Below are 16511 nucleotides of genomic sequence, written 5' to 3'. Positions count from 1 at the left end.
AATAATAAAAGCCCTAGTAACCAAATGAACGTGATCTTCCCTTCACCTAGTCCCTCTCCTAAGCTTCATTAAATTAATTTTCAATCTTCAATACATTGATTCAATGTGAGAGACAATGGGCTAACCACATGTTTATACGCATCAAGTCACGCCATGTTTAATGTTATTGACAAAATTTAGGCCGAAAGTAATAAATAGATTTGTAGTTTGCCACGAGCCTCGAGGGTCACCATTTCCATATGACTCTGACGTAAAGGTCACATAATCGACTTGTTTTAGTCATTTTGACCTTCATAAGAAAATGCACTTGGACCTGTTAATTTGGTTTATTAGCACCAAATATTTGAAGTTGCTGCCTTGCTCGAGATCGTCGTTGAGCTTTAGCTATGTTAGGTATAAAGAAGAAATACCTAATTAAAGAAGAACCCGCCGACGGCAAGCCTTCCATCCATGGAAGAACAAAGAAAAACAACTACAATTATGACAACGATAATACCGGTTTCTGTCTCATGTCAATGTCAGAATTACATAAACCCATTACGGGTACATCTTGGCGACCCGTCAAGAAGGCGGCCGCTTCCTCTATCGCCGCCGTCTTACTCCTCATTGCCGGTGTCCTAGTTTCCGTTGGTTGGATTGATGCTGTAAGTGTTGCAGAACCCTTTCATGGTTCTATATATAATTATATTTGCTTTGCTTATGTTGGTTTCTACGTAGTCGGTATTTTCAGGTGTTTATTCCTACCAAAACATAGTCATCGGTTCCAATTCAACAACATCAAGACAGAAACCGGAGTTTCTACTTGAATGTTCGACTGATAATGACCAGACACAAACATGTCCGAGGGACTATCCTACTACCACTAGTTCAGACATTAATACATCGAACCTTACGTGCCCTTCATTCTTCCGATGGATTCACGAAGATTTACGGCACTGGAAACAAACGGGGATCACACAAGGCATGATCGAGCGGGCACGGAAGATGGCTCATTTCAGGCTGGTGATTGTGAACGGCAGAGCATACGTAGAGAAATTCAGGAAGTCAATACAGACGAGAGATAAGTTCACTTTGTGGGGTATATTGCAGCTTCTAAGGTTGTACCCTGGAAGATTGCCGGATTTGGAGCTGATGTTCGACTGCGATGATCGACCCATCGTTCGTTCCTTGGATTATCAGGGTCCTGATGCTCGACCACCTCCGTTGTTCCGATATTGCTCCGACGAATCGAGCATGGACATCGTGTTCCCAGATTGGTCCTTCTGGGGATGGTAATGGATAGTTTACAAATATACTATTGATTTTAGGGTTAAGTACAACCTAAACTATCAGTTTTGATCGTTTTAGTACCTAAATTTTTTATTTTTTTCAAAACACATTTAACGTTTAGTTTTCATTTCATTTTAGTATCGCTGTTAAAAATTTAACGCATTTAGTGCTTAAATTATCAGTTTTGATATGTCTTAATACCTAAACTTTCAATTTTTTAAAACGTTAGTATGATTTAAAAAAAAAGTTTATGTACTAAAACGAATTAAAACTAATAATTTACTTTTGCTTTTATTATTTATTATTCATAATATTTCATAATCATTCATAAAGAATACATAAGTGTTCAAATATAACATCTTTAAAAAAATATTTGCTTGTATTACTTATTGAATTCCAATATTAATGAAATTAATAGCGGAATTTGGGTACCATTTTTTTATTAGGGCTGAGACCAATATAAGGCCATGGGGAAATCTGTTGGAGGAGATAAAGAAAGGAAACCAGAGGACGAAGTGGGAGGACAGGGTGCCCTACGCTTATTGGAGAGGAAACCCCACCGTGGCCCCTACTAGAAAAGACCTTATGAAGTGCAATGTTACCGACAAAAATAACTGGAATACCCTCTTATACGTTCAGGTAAAAGGTTTTTTCTGGCTAAAATTCTATAAACCTCCCTCAACATTTGCACTTTATTTTAGTAAACCCCATTATTATTTTTAATACCTAAATAAGTACATATCTTTTCATTTATTACTAAGTACTTATTTCAAGTATAGTTTTGATTATTTTATAGGTTCATTTAGATGTACATTAAAGGTCAGAAAAAATTAGTTCATTAGAGTACAAGTTTATAATAAATGTGATTTATAAATTATCGAAGTAAAATGACATAAAAAATCAAAATTTAACATTTTTTTAAAAATGCAATAGATTAATTGTTTAGATTTTCACACCATTTTAAAAATATGAAAAAAAAATAATTTAATGTTTTAATTTATAATCGCTGTAATTTTATCTATTTTCTTTGTACAGAGACTAAATTGCTTAGTTTCATAATAGAGGAACTAGTTTACTTGTATCCTTATAATATAGGGATGCACCTCATAATTCAACCATATAAATAAATATCAGAAAACATGTTCCCTACCAACGACTCAGCTTTTCATTATGGTTGGGGAGCGTCACTTCCGAAAAATGCTCAAGAATTTTATCGGAAAGTTTTTTTTTGGATAAGTAATTTTATCGGAAAGTTTGGATTGTTGTTTTGAGTGTTTAGCGTTGATTTCAATAAATAAATAAAATAAAATATCGTAAGAGGTTAAGTTATTTTAGATACATGTTTAAAATTATATTTATTATAAAATATAAAGAATAATGAATACGTTTTGATAATTTTATATCAAAAACATTTTTTCAAAAGTCAAAACCATTGTTTTGTTCTTCTTAATTTTAGGTTTAGGTTAAGAAATTATTTAAAAGAGACGTTTTATTTTAAAATTTTAATGTTCTTCATTGTTTACGGTATTAAAAAATGTTTATTTATAGGCGTGATCAGCCTGAGCTATTATTTTATATACTCACAGGTCACGGTTTATAAGGCGGATTTTTAATGTTTTTATATGTGATATTTAAAAATTAAAAGCTTAAATACTAAATCCTAAAATCAGCAATTTCCTTGTCATTTCATTTCTAGTATTTTTAAATTCATTTATATATAATTTATGTTTAAATGTCAGGATTGGGGCCGGGAATCTAAACAAGGGTTCAAACAATCAAATCTAGAGGACCAATGCACCCACAGGTAATCACTGATTGTTCAGATCAGTTTCATTAAGAAACTGGACAGAAATGATTGCTCCTCCATAGTCCTTATAAAACGACTTCAGTAGAAAAGTGGTTATTATGTGTTACAGATATAAAATATATACAGAAGGATGGGCGTGGTCAGTGAGTGAAAAATACATTCTAGCTTGTGATTCGATGACGTTGTACATAAGGTCCCAATTCTACGATTTCTTCATAAGGGGCATGGTGCCATTGCAGCACTATTGGCCCATTAGGGTAAACAGCAAATGTAAATCCCTCAAGTTTGCAGTCGAATGGGGTAACCTTCATCCCCACGAGGTATTTTTTTCTGCGACTTTATTCTCGATTTCCTATTCTCTTCTAAATTTCGTTAAAGATCTAAGAAATGGGAAATTTTTATTTATTTTTTATGTTTTGAATTCATTTAGGCCAAAGGAATTGGAGAGGCTGCTGGAAACTTCATACAAGAGGATTTAAAGATGGACAATGTCTATGATTACATATTTCATTTGCTAAACGAGTACGCCAATCTCTTGAAATTCAAACCGGTGATCCCTCCGGCAGCCGTCGAGCTATGTTCGGAAACGATGGCGTGTCAAGAAACCAGTACGTGGAGGAAGTTCATGGAAGAATCGTTGGTGATGTCTCCCAGAGATGCAACCCCATGCGCCATGCCTCCACCTTATAAGCCCCCAGAGCTACAAGACTTTCTTGAAAGAAAGGCTAATTCAACCAAGCAAGTGGAGATGTGGGAAGACCAATATTGGCTTATTTCAGATAAAAAACAATAAAATAAAAAATTGTTGGACCTTGTCTATTACATTGAAGCTTTTACATTTAAAAAAAAAATAAAGTTCTGATTAATAAATCAAAATATCTAAACTTTTTGTCTATCAAATTTTCCATAACTGGCATGATATTTTCTAAGCTTAGATATCAAGTAACTGAAAAATCAAACTCAAAACCATCTTCACCCCGTGACATTTAAGATAAAAACCATCACCCATGAAGAAGAAAAAACCTAAACGTATCCTATGTTTGGATTAAGAATACTTCTAAAGGACGAGAAGGAAAAGAAAAGAAATGTGAGGAAGGGACAAAGTACACATCTCTACTAGTACTACACAACCCAAACTTCCCTGTTGAAATCTCAAAAGGGACAAAGGAAGATTAGTCTCATTCGTATAACATTTTGCAGGCATTCCTCAATGTTAATGACCATAAAAAGCCTTATTCAATAGACAAACCTCACAACTGTTTCAATTTATATCCTACGGGTGCTCTTTTGCTTCGCTGGATGTCCGCGAGCTTTCTTGGTGTTCTTTCCTTGATCCAATGATGAACTCTTTCACAGAACTTTGTGCTGATAGTATGGTGTTTTTATTCTGCAATTGAATATCATCTCAACTGAATCGCAACCAAATGGAGACAAAACCAAATACTAGAACCAATTTCACAAATAATGATAATATGGCACATAAACACATCACGACATTCGCCAGATCCTCAAACAAAGAATGTAAAGATCAAGCATTCGATACAGGTTTTAGCATTCTACTTCAAGAACTCAACAAACTAAAAGCCGATTCGACAATCAGCATGCTATACGCACTGAATATATAAGGCAAAGTTAAATTTATGCCTACCAAAGTAGAGAAATTTGGACTATTTTATGGAATTAAAGGAAATATAAACGGGTGCGGGCTCTATGGAATCAGAGAAAAATAAGAGTTTAAATCCACACAAAAGCTTGAAATTACAAGCATATTGAAACTTAAGAAGCTTAGTGCAGCTTATGTACATGAGATCATAAACCACTAGACCAACCATTTAAATTCCGCAAGACATTAGCAGCCAACATTTACAAACTATAAAGCTCCCTGTATGTTTATGGGTTTAATTTCTACTTGTGTATTTTTTTTCTTTTTCACATATTCTTGAAGGGTTATTTTTCTTTTTCCTTTTCCTTATAGAATGATTGTTCGTGTTTTATCTATTATTATGTTAATTTAACAATTTTTCATTTATCTTGACATATCTCTTGATCAATAAAGTTTATTGGTCTCGTAAAGTTAGATTTCATTTGTGATAATTTATCAATGCATTCGAAATTATTCATCGAACGATATGTCATATTGATCCTCTCAAACTCCATGTCTACATTAATATTACGTCTAAATTTGAATAGAGACGATAAGATTATTAACATTGGTTAGGTTTTTCTTTTTGGAAAATAAAATATGTAATCAGTACATGATTTTGATTTATTCTTCTTTATCTCTCTGGCTTTCTATCATGAAAAACTAGAGACTTTATGTTAGTAGATAAACTTCTAAAATTTTAGGTGACAACCTATTATCAATAAAAAAATTTAAAATATATGATAATTTCTATTTTCACGGAACGGATATCTTCGGTTATCCACTCAATCTATCTCTGATTTTTATAATATAATTATATTGCTTTTAGTATACCATACCATTTTATTTAATAAAAAACTAACTTTTTGTCGAAAAAAAGATGAGGATTTTTTTGTCATAGTTCAAGTGAATATGTGGGTCTGTTATGGCCTACAAACAACTAATTCCATCTCCCACGGTTAAATGAAACCAAGACCATATAATATTACTTGCTGCAGTAAATCCTGATAGAAAATTATGCAAGATCTTGAAGAAAGTTATATAATTATGTATACTAATATATGATATTAATTCAAAGATTAATATTTGATATAATACATCATAAATAAATTAATGATAACACGTCAATAATATTCACTTTTATTTTAATAATATTAGAAACAAGTGCAGAAATATACACAAACGAAAGAAGATGATAAAAGAATGTTATAGAATAACCCGCACAAAAGAAAACAATAATTATTAAATTGTTTTTCGAACAAAAATAAATAAATAAAAGGCTTATAAAGAATATGCCAAAGTTATGAATTAACCTCCATGTCAGCATGACCCCCACTTCCAAGTAGAATTGAACTCTGTTTTCCACCCTCACTCACGCGCCGCCCTGAAAACCATCATTCGCCGTTGCATTTACCATGTAAATTCTCTTCACTCATAATCTTTTCAACAATGCCTCCCAAATCTCTCCCATGCACGTTTACTTTAAGACCATATTTCATAAACAAAGTCAACGAAATCTTCTGCTCCACCTTATGCCCAGGCGCCACCGTCAGCTTATGCCTCAACAGCGCCGCAGCCGCAACCGACTTCATTTGAAGATAAGCCAAACCTTTGCCCAAACATATTCTTGGTCCCGCATTGAATGCGACGAATTTGTAAGAGTCATGCGTGATGAACTCCTTCCCGTTCAGTGTTAACCACCTTTCGGGACGGAACTCGAGGCAATCGTCACCCCATATTGACTTCATTCTCCCTACCGAATATATAGAATACGTAACCGACGATCCTGCCGGAACAAAAGTTCCGTCCGGAAACACGTCATCGGCCACCACATGCTTCGAATCCTGCGGCACCGACGGGTATAGCCTCAGGGTTTCCGACAACGCAGCCTTCAAATATATCAACCGATCAAGTTCTTCGAATCCCAAAGGTTCATCAAGCCAAGTTAATGTGTCGATGCCGCGTGTTTCGATCAGGACGGTGCTGATTTCACGTAGGATTTTGTCTTCAACGGTTGGATGTTGAGTGATGAGCCAGAAAAACCAACAGAGAGCAACGGATGACGTGTCACGTCCAGCTAGGATGAAATTGAGCGCCACTTGTTGGAGAAACTCGTCCGAGTAAGATTCTTTTTTCCTCATGAATCGGGAGAGCAAATCGTCGTGTGGATTCCCATCTTTTTGCTGACTCAGCAGTTCTTGCTTACGTGTAACGATGACGTCGGATAAATAGTGGTTTATGTGGAGAACGCTTCGGCTCAGGGTGGCTTCTAATCCAAGCCGAAGCCATTTCTTGATCTTCCACAAAACCTCGGGCAAAATAAACCGTTGAAGGGAGGCTTCGGTGGCTCGGTCAAAAGCAGAAGCGAAGCTGTTCTCGAGGAGCTGTTGGGCGCATGTTTGCGGGTCCTTTCCGAAAGCTAAACCACAAATGTTATCAAAGGTGAGCCGGAGCAACACGTCTTGTAGATCGACCGGTTCGGTTTTGTTTTGAGCTTCTTCGAGGATCGGGCAGAACCGGAACTTGATGGCTCTACTCACCCACCGAGCCATGGCTTGTTTAAGAGTCCTAGTCGTGAATTCCAGCGCAGCGGTCCTCCTCTGGAACAGCCACGTGTCACCGTCGGAGTTGAAGATGCCCTGACCGAGCAGATCATGGAACACGGCTTGCCACGTAGGACCTTTGGGGTAATTGTCGAACCGGGTCCTGAGGATGTGCTCCAAATTCTTCGGATCGCACGTGACCGTCACGAGACCTTGTTTCTTGGCCAAGAAGGGGACGGCACAAATGCAGGTCTGGTACGTGCCGCCGCAGGCACGGAGGTTGTCGGAGATCCAGTCATGCAAGCGGTCACAGTTCTCAATCAAGCCAGGAAGACTGCCCAATAGAGGCCAGACACGTGGACCACGCAGAGACCGTGAGATGAACGTGAACCACAGTAGGTAAGCTGTGATAGCCGCCAAAAGTAGCAGAGCAGTCGATACATCCATAATCACAACTACAACAAACCAAACCCCCTCCCAAAAGAATTTTCTCGAGAAACAGACTTTTTTCTTTTTCTTTTTTTATGGGGAAAGTTTTAAAAGACAACTTACCTCAAAATGGGGCAAAGTGGAAAGGCAACCCTAAACCAGATAAAAGGAAAATGCCTGCTTAATTCTCTTTGTATTTTACGAATGTAAAAAAATGAAGATAGAAGAGGTATAGAGCAAAATGGGGGGGGGGGTGTTTATAGAGAGATGATTTATAGGTGAAAATATAAAGAGAAGCAATTATTAGAGACAGACTGTTCCCTTGAATTGCACCATTCTTCGTCTTCTTCTCTCTCTCTAACCATGAGATGCACCACCATAAATATGCTGAGAGGTTGTTGAAACTCCTTAAAGATTCAGAAGGAAAAGGGGACCGACAAGGTCTTAAATTCAAGCAAGAGAATTTAATGAGTTTAGTTGAGGAACTAAGACAGACAGATAAAGACTGTAAAATGGAAAAGAAAATATAAGACAGAGGATGGAAATGAATATATTAAAGGAAAATAATCAAACCTAGAATGTTTAGGGAAGGAGGAGTCCTAAATGAAAATGGGCAAAGTCATGTGGGATTTGGTTAGGTGAGCAAATCCACCACCACCAATTTACTACCAACGCTCCGTGCAAGCAGCTGCTGCGTGCCTTCTCTTCTTTGTTTTCTTCATTCCGGAGTCCCATTCCTACCAGATTCAATTAGGGTTATACTGTATCAACCATTCTCAAATTCATCTATCGATTTTAACCATTCTATTTGAAAGTATCAACATTTTACAAATTATATTATTCTATTAATTTAGATCTTTAATCACATTTTAAATTTAAGACTTCATCAAAATTTAAATTGAATCTGATAAAAGATGCTGTTATAAGAACTACTTTCTTTTATTTTAATATGTTGCATTCAAATTATTTATGTGAAAGACAATTATATTTTAAGAACATAATTTAATTAGTACGAACCAAATGATCTCAGTGATTAAAAGATTTGTTGTTATCATTTGAGTTCTCGGATTCAAACATCGCGTATGTCAGCGATATAATGTTCATTGTGAAATAGTTTAGAGTTATCTTTGAATAAATATTATTTTATATTCATCCCAGATTTATAATAAAAAATAACATGATTAATTAGTTTCAAAAATTTCAAAATTAAACTATAGTTGGGCTATATCTATTGTAATTACAACAAACATCTTGTCGAAATCTAAATTTACAGCGAACATGATTATCCATTTGACTTTATTTTTTCTCGTAGTTTGTTATCGTTGACTTCTGTGTATCATTCTCTTCATGTTTCTTCTTTTTAAATTTAGCCGGGTCTTAAGTTTCTGTCTATATGCAGAGATTTTTTACGCAGAGATTTATTTGCAGAGATTACTTTCCACTACATACGCGTATATGAAGACTGTTCAACTATGTATTTATTTATTTATACATGTATTATATTTTATCTTTATTTTTAATTTTTTGACTGTCGGATGTCTTCCACGGAAGCTGCTCTCAACCTGGCGTTGAGGGCAGCCTGCTACCCTACCTCCCCTTATCCCATTGCATATGGGAATAGGGTTTTGTTGTCGTTGTCGTATCTTGTCGAAATCTAATTTTTTTTCAATTATTCATTCATTTATTAATTATATATATTCTAAAATTTATTTTTATTCATTTATAAAACTTTTATATATTATTAATATATATAATCACACTTCAAAATATCTTTAGATCCACGTCGATTATAATTAACCTTGAGAATATATATATATATAATATAAGTTTGACTCTCTCTGGGCCTTTAAAAGGTTCCTTTGTTAAAAAAGATGTGCCCATTATGCCTCTGAATTCTGATAACCTGCCATTTATCCTGCTACGTGAGAGGAAAGTCAAACGCATATCGACCTGAAAGAACTGGTGCGTTTCTGCAGTCTGCAGCATTATACAATACGTATCTATGTAGTCCAAGGCAATATAAGATAAATTAATTTTATTTTCAGATCCATTAATCTTTTTTCTTTTTATATTTGATTACAAGGAAAAACAAATGGGTTTGAGTTCAACAATGGAATAAATTACGAGACTGATAACCTAACCAACCACCATTGTTTTAGCGAGAATAATTAATTTCGATTATGACGTGCCCTTCAAGGCGCTGAATCATGTAGGAATTTGCTTCTCCACTTTGATGCAGTCAAGAAAATAGACTATTGTTTTCTTGTTTGGAATTCAACTGTATGTATTCGGTTTGGTGGGTTATCGAAGATAACAAATTGACTTCCCTTTATCTGGAAAATTAGTAACAAATTGACAATCATCTGGTGTATTACACTAATTACATGAATTTTCTTTTTACACTTAGAACAGTTACATTTAAATATATTCAGACCCACTGCTTCCAATAAAAACCACCACCTTTTTCTTTCATTCATCTGTCAAATTATTTAATGCATTGTATAACATAAGGCACATGCATGGTGGAAAGTTGATAATCAATATGCCCAAATGGAGTCCAAGACCAAGTGATAATGAAAAGGGAAAAATAGGTCTGGACAGCACATTTACATGTCACTTGTGATCCGATTCATTACTTTCAGGAATGAACACATAATTTTATACTAAAGCTACGAATTTAGAAATTTATATTACAAATTTAGAAATATAAAATTACATTATCAATAAAAATATAAAATTATATGAAAATTTAAAAATTTCAAAGTGCAACCGCACCTCCAGCGCCCTTCAGTTCATCACTAATTAAGAGGTGGTCTTTTATTTGGTTGTACCAATTACTGTGGCAGATGGAAATGTTCCCTGCATGTCTTGACAGTGACTTTATTTCCTTTCTATTTCAACTGCAATTCTCTCTCTCAATTCTTCCCTCTTTCTAATAACCTCTCGACAGAGAAACTTGGCGAGTTAACTGATAGTTTCCATCTGCGGGTCTCTCGCTTCCGCTGTTTATGGTATCTACTTTTGAACAGAGGAAGAAGAAAGACGATGTGTATATGGTGACATGCCAGACACTGTATCAAAGTTCTACAATCATATATGATACATATAGACGTGCGTGTGTGCGTAGAGAAAGGGAGAGGTCAGAAAGATTTTATAAAACAAAAAGGATGGACAAATCCAAACCTGTGCCAAATCCGGTAGTTTTGACTCTTCTCGAGATTCCTGCTTATTGCTGCCATGGCCAGTGCTCTAAAACCAGCAAGCAGAAAGCCCCATCGAAATTGCTTCATTAAAGTTTTTACTAGATTATTCATACATTCTCTGATCCGCCATCTGCAGTACAAAAAAAAGGCACTAAGCTTTTTAAGAATACAAAGTTAATTAGTTTATCCGGTAAACACTAATGTGTTATGTTAGGGTATTTGTTAGGCCACAACCTATCAACCAGGTTGTGCTTCTTTCTTGGAAGAGAAAGTTTCAGTAGCTCATCCAGTGAACACTACTGCGTTGTCTTCGGGCATTAACGTTTCTAATTATATGCTGATGTTTCTTTTGACAAAGCATGATTTCCACTTTTAGGTGAAAATCATGCACTTCAGACGGCAGATAATAAATCACAGTAACCCCAATGTTCCAAGCATAGTAAGCATAACAGTATAAAATTGAAAAGAACCAAAATTTTAACCCTCTTGGAATACATTACTAATAACTATAGGCCGGTTGTGTGCTAGTGCATGAATCCCAAGTATGCATTATATTTGTATCAGGAGCTGAAATAAAAAAACAAAAAAACATGCATGAGCTGCATGATGGTAGAGAAGAGAATCTCACCTCTCGAGTGTATAACATAAATCCATTGAAAAGGAAAGTGTTCTATACTTGCTACAGAACTCTATCAACCACCCAACAAGAAGAGCTAGTGCTCCAATTGCCATGACAAGAATAACATTTGATGACCTGCACAACTTAGCTCAGTCAAAAACCTGTTCAATCCGTTAGAACAGGGTCGTAATTTACGTTAATAAAAATGCAACAAGATCCGTATACCTTGTTGTCTTGGTTATGGCCATGAGGGCAGTAAGGATAGTCACGACCGTGTGGATTGTCCTTTTATAAACTTCACCGATTGTAGTGAGGTATACAAAGGTGCTCACCACAGCCAAGAATGAGTGCCAAAAGTCAAAAAACTGGAAGATTTCCCAAATTGCTATTCAATATCAGCTCAAAACAATTAGCTGAAAATATGATAGAGAACTTTAGCAACAACGGTATGCAATAGGTCCACAGATTTACATAAAAGTTGGATTTGTGTTTTTTCATAGTGTACTTATGATATGCTTTTTCAACGTTTGTCATGATGAATAATGTTATCCTTCATTAGGGGGAAAAACTACCAACATATACCTGTAAGACACCAAACGATAACGCACACCAGGTGCCCACATCACATGCATGATATAATCCACTCGAAATCCCACTTGTCGCGTAGATCACCCATTCTGCAAAAGCCTGCATAAAAGCAACTAAGTTATTGACTAAAAAACAACTATCAAAGAATGAGTAAGCAAGTTCATGTTGGATTATTAGAATTAGTTCAATTCCAATGCTTAATGTTCCTTTACTCAAAAGTTGGTTGATATTAGTTATCTCAAAAATACTATAACCATTTCAAAACTTTTTCTGCATATTAATACCCTTCCAATTAATGGTTATGCATGCCTTTGAACTGCTAAATGCTAATGATTCATCACAAAAGATTGTCATAAATATAAATCATATGCAAATGCAAGCGAGCCCATGACATATATGGCTCCCTTCTGCCTGAGAGTCCAAAAAGAAGGAAGCACCGCTGCACCATTTGATGCTATTAGAGCAATTGATTGCCATATGTGTTCTGCATCAGTTTCCAAGTACGGGATTGTCTAAATTTGATTTAATAGAAGTGAGAATAAATCTCTACTTTGGAACCGTAAACTATAATGTTGATGAATGTTAGTGGCAGGGATGTCAGACACATTTTTGCATTCACCCTTGTAGTGTGTATTTTTGTTCAGGTTTTATTTAGTATATATAACGTATATAATATAGTTTTGAAAATATTTTTTGAAAACGTATATAATATATAGTTTTGAAAATATTTTTTTTGAAACATATATAATATATAGTTTTGAAAACATTTTTTGAAACGTATATAATATATAATTTTGAAAACATTTTTTGTAACAAATATAATATATAATTTTGAAAAATACTTTTGAAAACGTATAATATATAGTTTTTAAAATACTTTTGAAAACGTACAATATATGATTTTAAAAACATTTTTTGAAAACATATAATATATAGTTTTTAAAAAAAATATTTTTAAAAACTTATAATATGTAGTTTTTAAAAAGAATTTGGAAACATATAAAATATAATGGTTTTGAAAAATATTTTTTGAAAACATATAATATATAGTTTTTTTAAAAAAATATTTTTAAAAACTTATAATATGTAGTTTTTAAAAAGAATTTGGAAAATATAAAATATAATGGTTTTGAAAACATTTAAAAAACATATATCATATAGTTTTTCATTATTATTATAATTTTTATATTGTTTATTTATTTATTTTATTATTTATTCTTTTATTAGGGGTCCAAACCCGATTTCAAAGGGTTCAAATCCGAATATCCAAGCCCAACTGGGCAGCCTGACCAAGCAGACCCGATAGGAGCCCAACAGAGAAGCCCAAGTTGCCTGACCCACCAAACTAAGGTTCAGGTAATCAGCAAAAGGCACCGCACGGTTCACAACCGTCAGATCGGACGTGAATCAAGGGTTTAGATTGAAGGATTTTAAACCTTAAATCATATAGCACTGGCATCGCATATGTGGCGCGTGGAAGCCACACGCAAAGCGTGGAGATCGAAAGCCAACAACCGACCGAGATCGAGACTGAACCATCCCAAAAATCCCGGTCGGACAACATGCACGAGACAAAATCAGAACGATTAGCTCAACAAAACACGAACAACCCACGAATCCCATCCCTTTCAGGACTCAAAACGGCCAAACCTGGGGTTATAAAAAGCCACTGGCGAGGCCAAGAAATGGGGGACTGAAAAAACACCTGAGCAAGCCGAGAAACAACAATCACCGAAACAAAAACAACCAACAACAAAGAGACATCACCAGAACAACAAAAGCCACATCAAGAACATTAAAGAGCAAGAGTTACCCAAAACCAAAAAACCAAACAATACACGAAATAGCAAAGAAATCAAACCAAACAACCCATCCAAATACCATCAAAAGTAGAAAAAGCCAAAGCTTTTTCCCATCGAAAGGAACAAGGACCGTAAAAGAGCGGCGTTGGAAGGAAAACACCTGAAAACGAAATGTTTTCCTCAAAAAGGTAAGAAAAACCGAAACTTGTTCGTTAGATCTACGCCGATTAAGCCTTATTTTGGGGGTTAGTTTTGGCCTCGGGAAGTTAGAAGGGTTCAAAAGGGGATGATTTGATTTTTTTCGACCACTGATGGTGGTGGCCGAAACAGCGGATAACTGTGGCGGGGCTACGTCGGTGAGTGGTTGACTGTTCGGCCGGGTGAGAGAGAATGGAGAGCGTTAGAGAGAAAGGGGGAGAGGTGTTTGGATTAGAATAAGAAGAAATGATTTTTTGGGTTTAAAAGGGGTTATATATACGGAGGACTAAAATGCAAATAGTAGATTCTTAAATTATTTTTGCAGTCCCTATAAGTTTGAAGTGTAATTCATTTTGGTCACCCATTGTAATTTTGCCCCTGAATTTCAAATTGTTTCAATTTAATCCATGTTTAAGATTCTTATATTTTACAAATTAACCCTCCTAACTTCATATTATTTCTTGTAGCTTTACAATAATATCAATTTGGTCCTTAATTTTAATTTCTTTACGATTTAACCCTTTTTAATTTAATTTTTTATTTTTTTCTTTCAATTTAATTTAATTTTTATTTGTTTTATTCTAACCCTTTTCATTAGTTAACTTTGTTTTTTATACCTTTTATTAAAAGAGGAAATCTGCATCGATCAGAGGTAAGGAATTTGAATCGAGTCTCTAAATTTCAATTTAACTTTTAATTTTTGGAATTAAGACAACCGAAAAATTAAATTGGTACCGAAAGGACAGTACAAGGGTGCTAATCATTCATTGACTGTAACTGACTCCCATACCCGACATATTTCTGGTAAAACACAGATCAGGTAAGAGGATAAATCAAGGTGTCCAATCAACCTAATTTTTTTATTTAAAAAAATGATCGGTGACGACTCTAACATATTTACTTAAGTCGAAATCCAATTCTGGGCCCACCCGAAAGATTGTTACGATAGCTTGGCGACTCCGTTGGGGACAGGTAAGTGAATCAGTCTAAATTTAATTTCCCATTATCTTCTTAAGAGAAAATTATAATAAATTTTAATTTATTTATTCAATTCTTCTTATTTATCTTTGATTATTTCTTTAAATAAATAGTTGTACTAATGTTTTTTTTCAATGATTTTAGCTTTTTTAAATGCATCTCAGGATCTATACTCAAGCTCCAAACCCTTTTATAAGTGGAGGTGAAAGCGACGTCTTTGTTTACTGTTCAAAGCATGCGAACTAGAAAATATACGATTAAGACTTGTTCAAAATTAAGTTAACATGCGGGAGAGAAATCATGTATGGGTAATAATTAAAGCATACAGGTTAGATATCATGCGGGGTAGGATTACTTTTTACTTTCAATATTATTTTGATTATTATCTTACTGACTTGTTTCCCTTTCATATTTTGTTTTCTTTTATTTTATCATTTGTATCATAAAAAAGAGGTGTGGATCCACAAAGAGTATTTGTTAAACACAAATAATTCACATTAATGGAAAAAAGGGTTGTAATGCAAGAGGTGAAAAATGAAGAGGTCCGACTATGGTAATAGAAGACTCAGAAGGAAAAGGTAGACAATTTGCAAGGCAACTATGTGTCAAATTTGGTTGGTTATGTTTTTGTCAGCCTTAAGCAGAAAGACGTTCAGGAACTGAAAAGCATTTGGGTTAGCTGGAAAAGCGACCAAAAACAGAGATTCTACCAACGGTATGGTGATATCGCGCTTATACTCCATGTCAAGATTGATGAGCCCCTAATTCAAGCCTTAGTACAATTTTGGAATCCGGTTTACAGCTGTTTCACATTCAATCAAGAAGATATGGTGCCCACAATTAAAAAAATATACTACTTTGCTGCATTGTGAAGAAATCAGAATAAGCCGAGTCTACACCAAGTTCATCAAAAGTCAGCCTTTTAAGAATGGGTTGGAAAAGGTTGCAGGAGTAGATGAAAAGTGGGTAATTGACCGGATAATACACAAAGGTAAAGGAGAAGGAATTGCTTGGACCCACATCGAGCAATTAATGAAGAATCATCCTGATGAATGGAAGGTGATTGATCTCTTCGCATTGGGTATCTACGACTTAGTTATTTTCCCAAAAACCTTAGGATACATTGAGGCGGCTGTAGTAGAACTGCTTGAACAACTTCCGACGCGAGTGAACCCGACACTGACAATATTAACTTAAACTTTCCATTCACTCAACCATTGCAGAAAGACTGGCGGAGGAAGATTTATAGGGTGCACACAATTTCTTCAGGTCTGGATCCATAGTCACTTCTAGAAGACTGACAGGATTTCTTATGGCCGATTCAGCACCACTTATTCTCCTTTGGGGGAATTATTTACACTGAAATGGAAAGAAGGTATCCTAAAAGAGAAATGGTTGAAAGTTTTCACGCATCTTTAGGATAAGGACATTAC

The 16511-nt window shown here is 35.0% G+C and overlaps 2 protein-coding genes and 1 pseudogene across 4 annotated transcripts; 1 reads left to right on the top strand and 2 right to left on the bottom strand.

Moving 5' to 3' along the window:
• Positions 1-379: 379 nt before the first annotated feature.
• Positions 380-3883, top strand: LOC120182976 (O-glucosyltransferase rumi homolog). 3 transcript variants are annotated; one of them, XM_039187788.1, is made up of 7 exons: positions 380-644; positions 718-1271; positions 1716-1815; positions 1846-1908; positions 3009-3073; positions 3186-3396; positions 3507-3883. In XM_039187788.1, the coding sequence occupies exons 1-7, from the start codon at positions 387-389 to the stop codon at positions 3867-3869; spliced, it is 1614 nt and encodes a 537-aa protein (XP_039043719.1). In that variant the 5' UTR covers positions 380-386; the 3' UTR covers positions 3870-3883. The 3 variants fall into 3 exon arrangements, with proteins under 3 accessions (XP_039043719.1, XP_039043720.1, XP_039043718.1); XM_039187789.1 differs by having other exon boundaries at positions 1716-1908; positions 3297-3396; XM_039187787.1 differs by having other exon boundaries at positions 1716-1908.
• Positions 3884-5841: 1958 nt separating this feature from the next.
• Positions 5842-7829, bottom strand: LOC120183149 (cytochrome P450 86A8-like). Its single transcript, XM_039187907.1, has one exon. It carries the CDS (start codon positions 7706-7708, stop codon positions 6113-6115), a length of 1596 nt encoding a protein of 531 aa, XP_039043838.1. The 5' UTR covers positions 7709-7829; the 3' UTR covers positions 5842-6112.
• Positions 7830-10508: 2679 nt separating this feature from the next.
• LOC120183108 overlaps positions 10509-16511 on the bottom strand; it is a 31227-nt pseudogene continuing 25224 nt past the window's right edge.

This window comes from Hibiscus syriacus, unplaced genomic scaffold, assembly GCF_006381635.1.
Source record: "Hibiscus syriacus cultivar Baekdansim isolate YM2019G1 unplaced genomic scaffold, ASM638163v2 tig00112738_pilon, whole genome shotgun sequence".
In the NCBI taxonomy this organism is placed as follows: domain Eukaryota; kingdom Viridiplantae; phylum Streptophyta; class Magnoliopsida; order Malvales; family Malvaceae; genus Hibiscus; species Hibiscus syriacus.
This window is presented reverse-complemented; position numbering and strand designations above follow the sequence as displayed.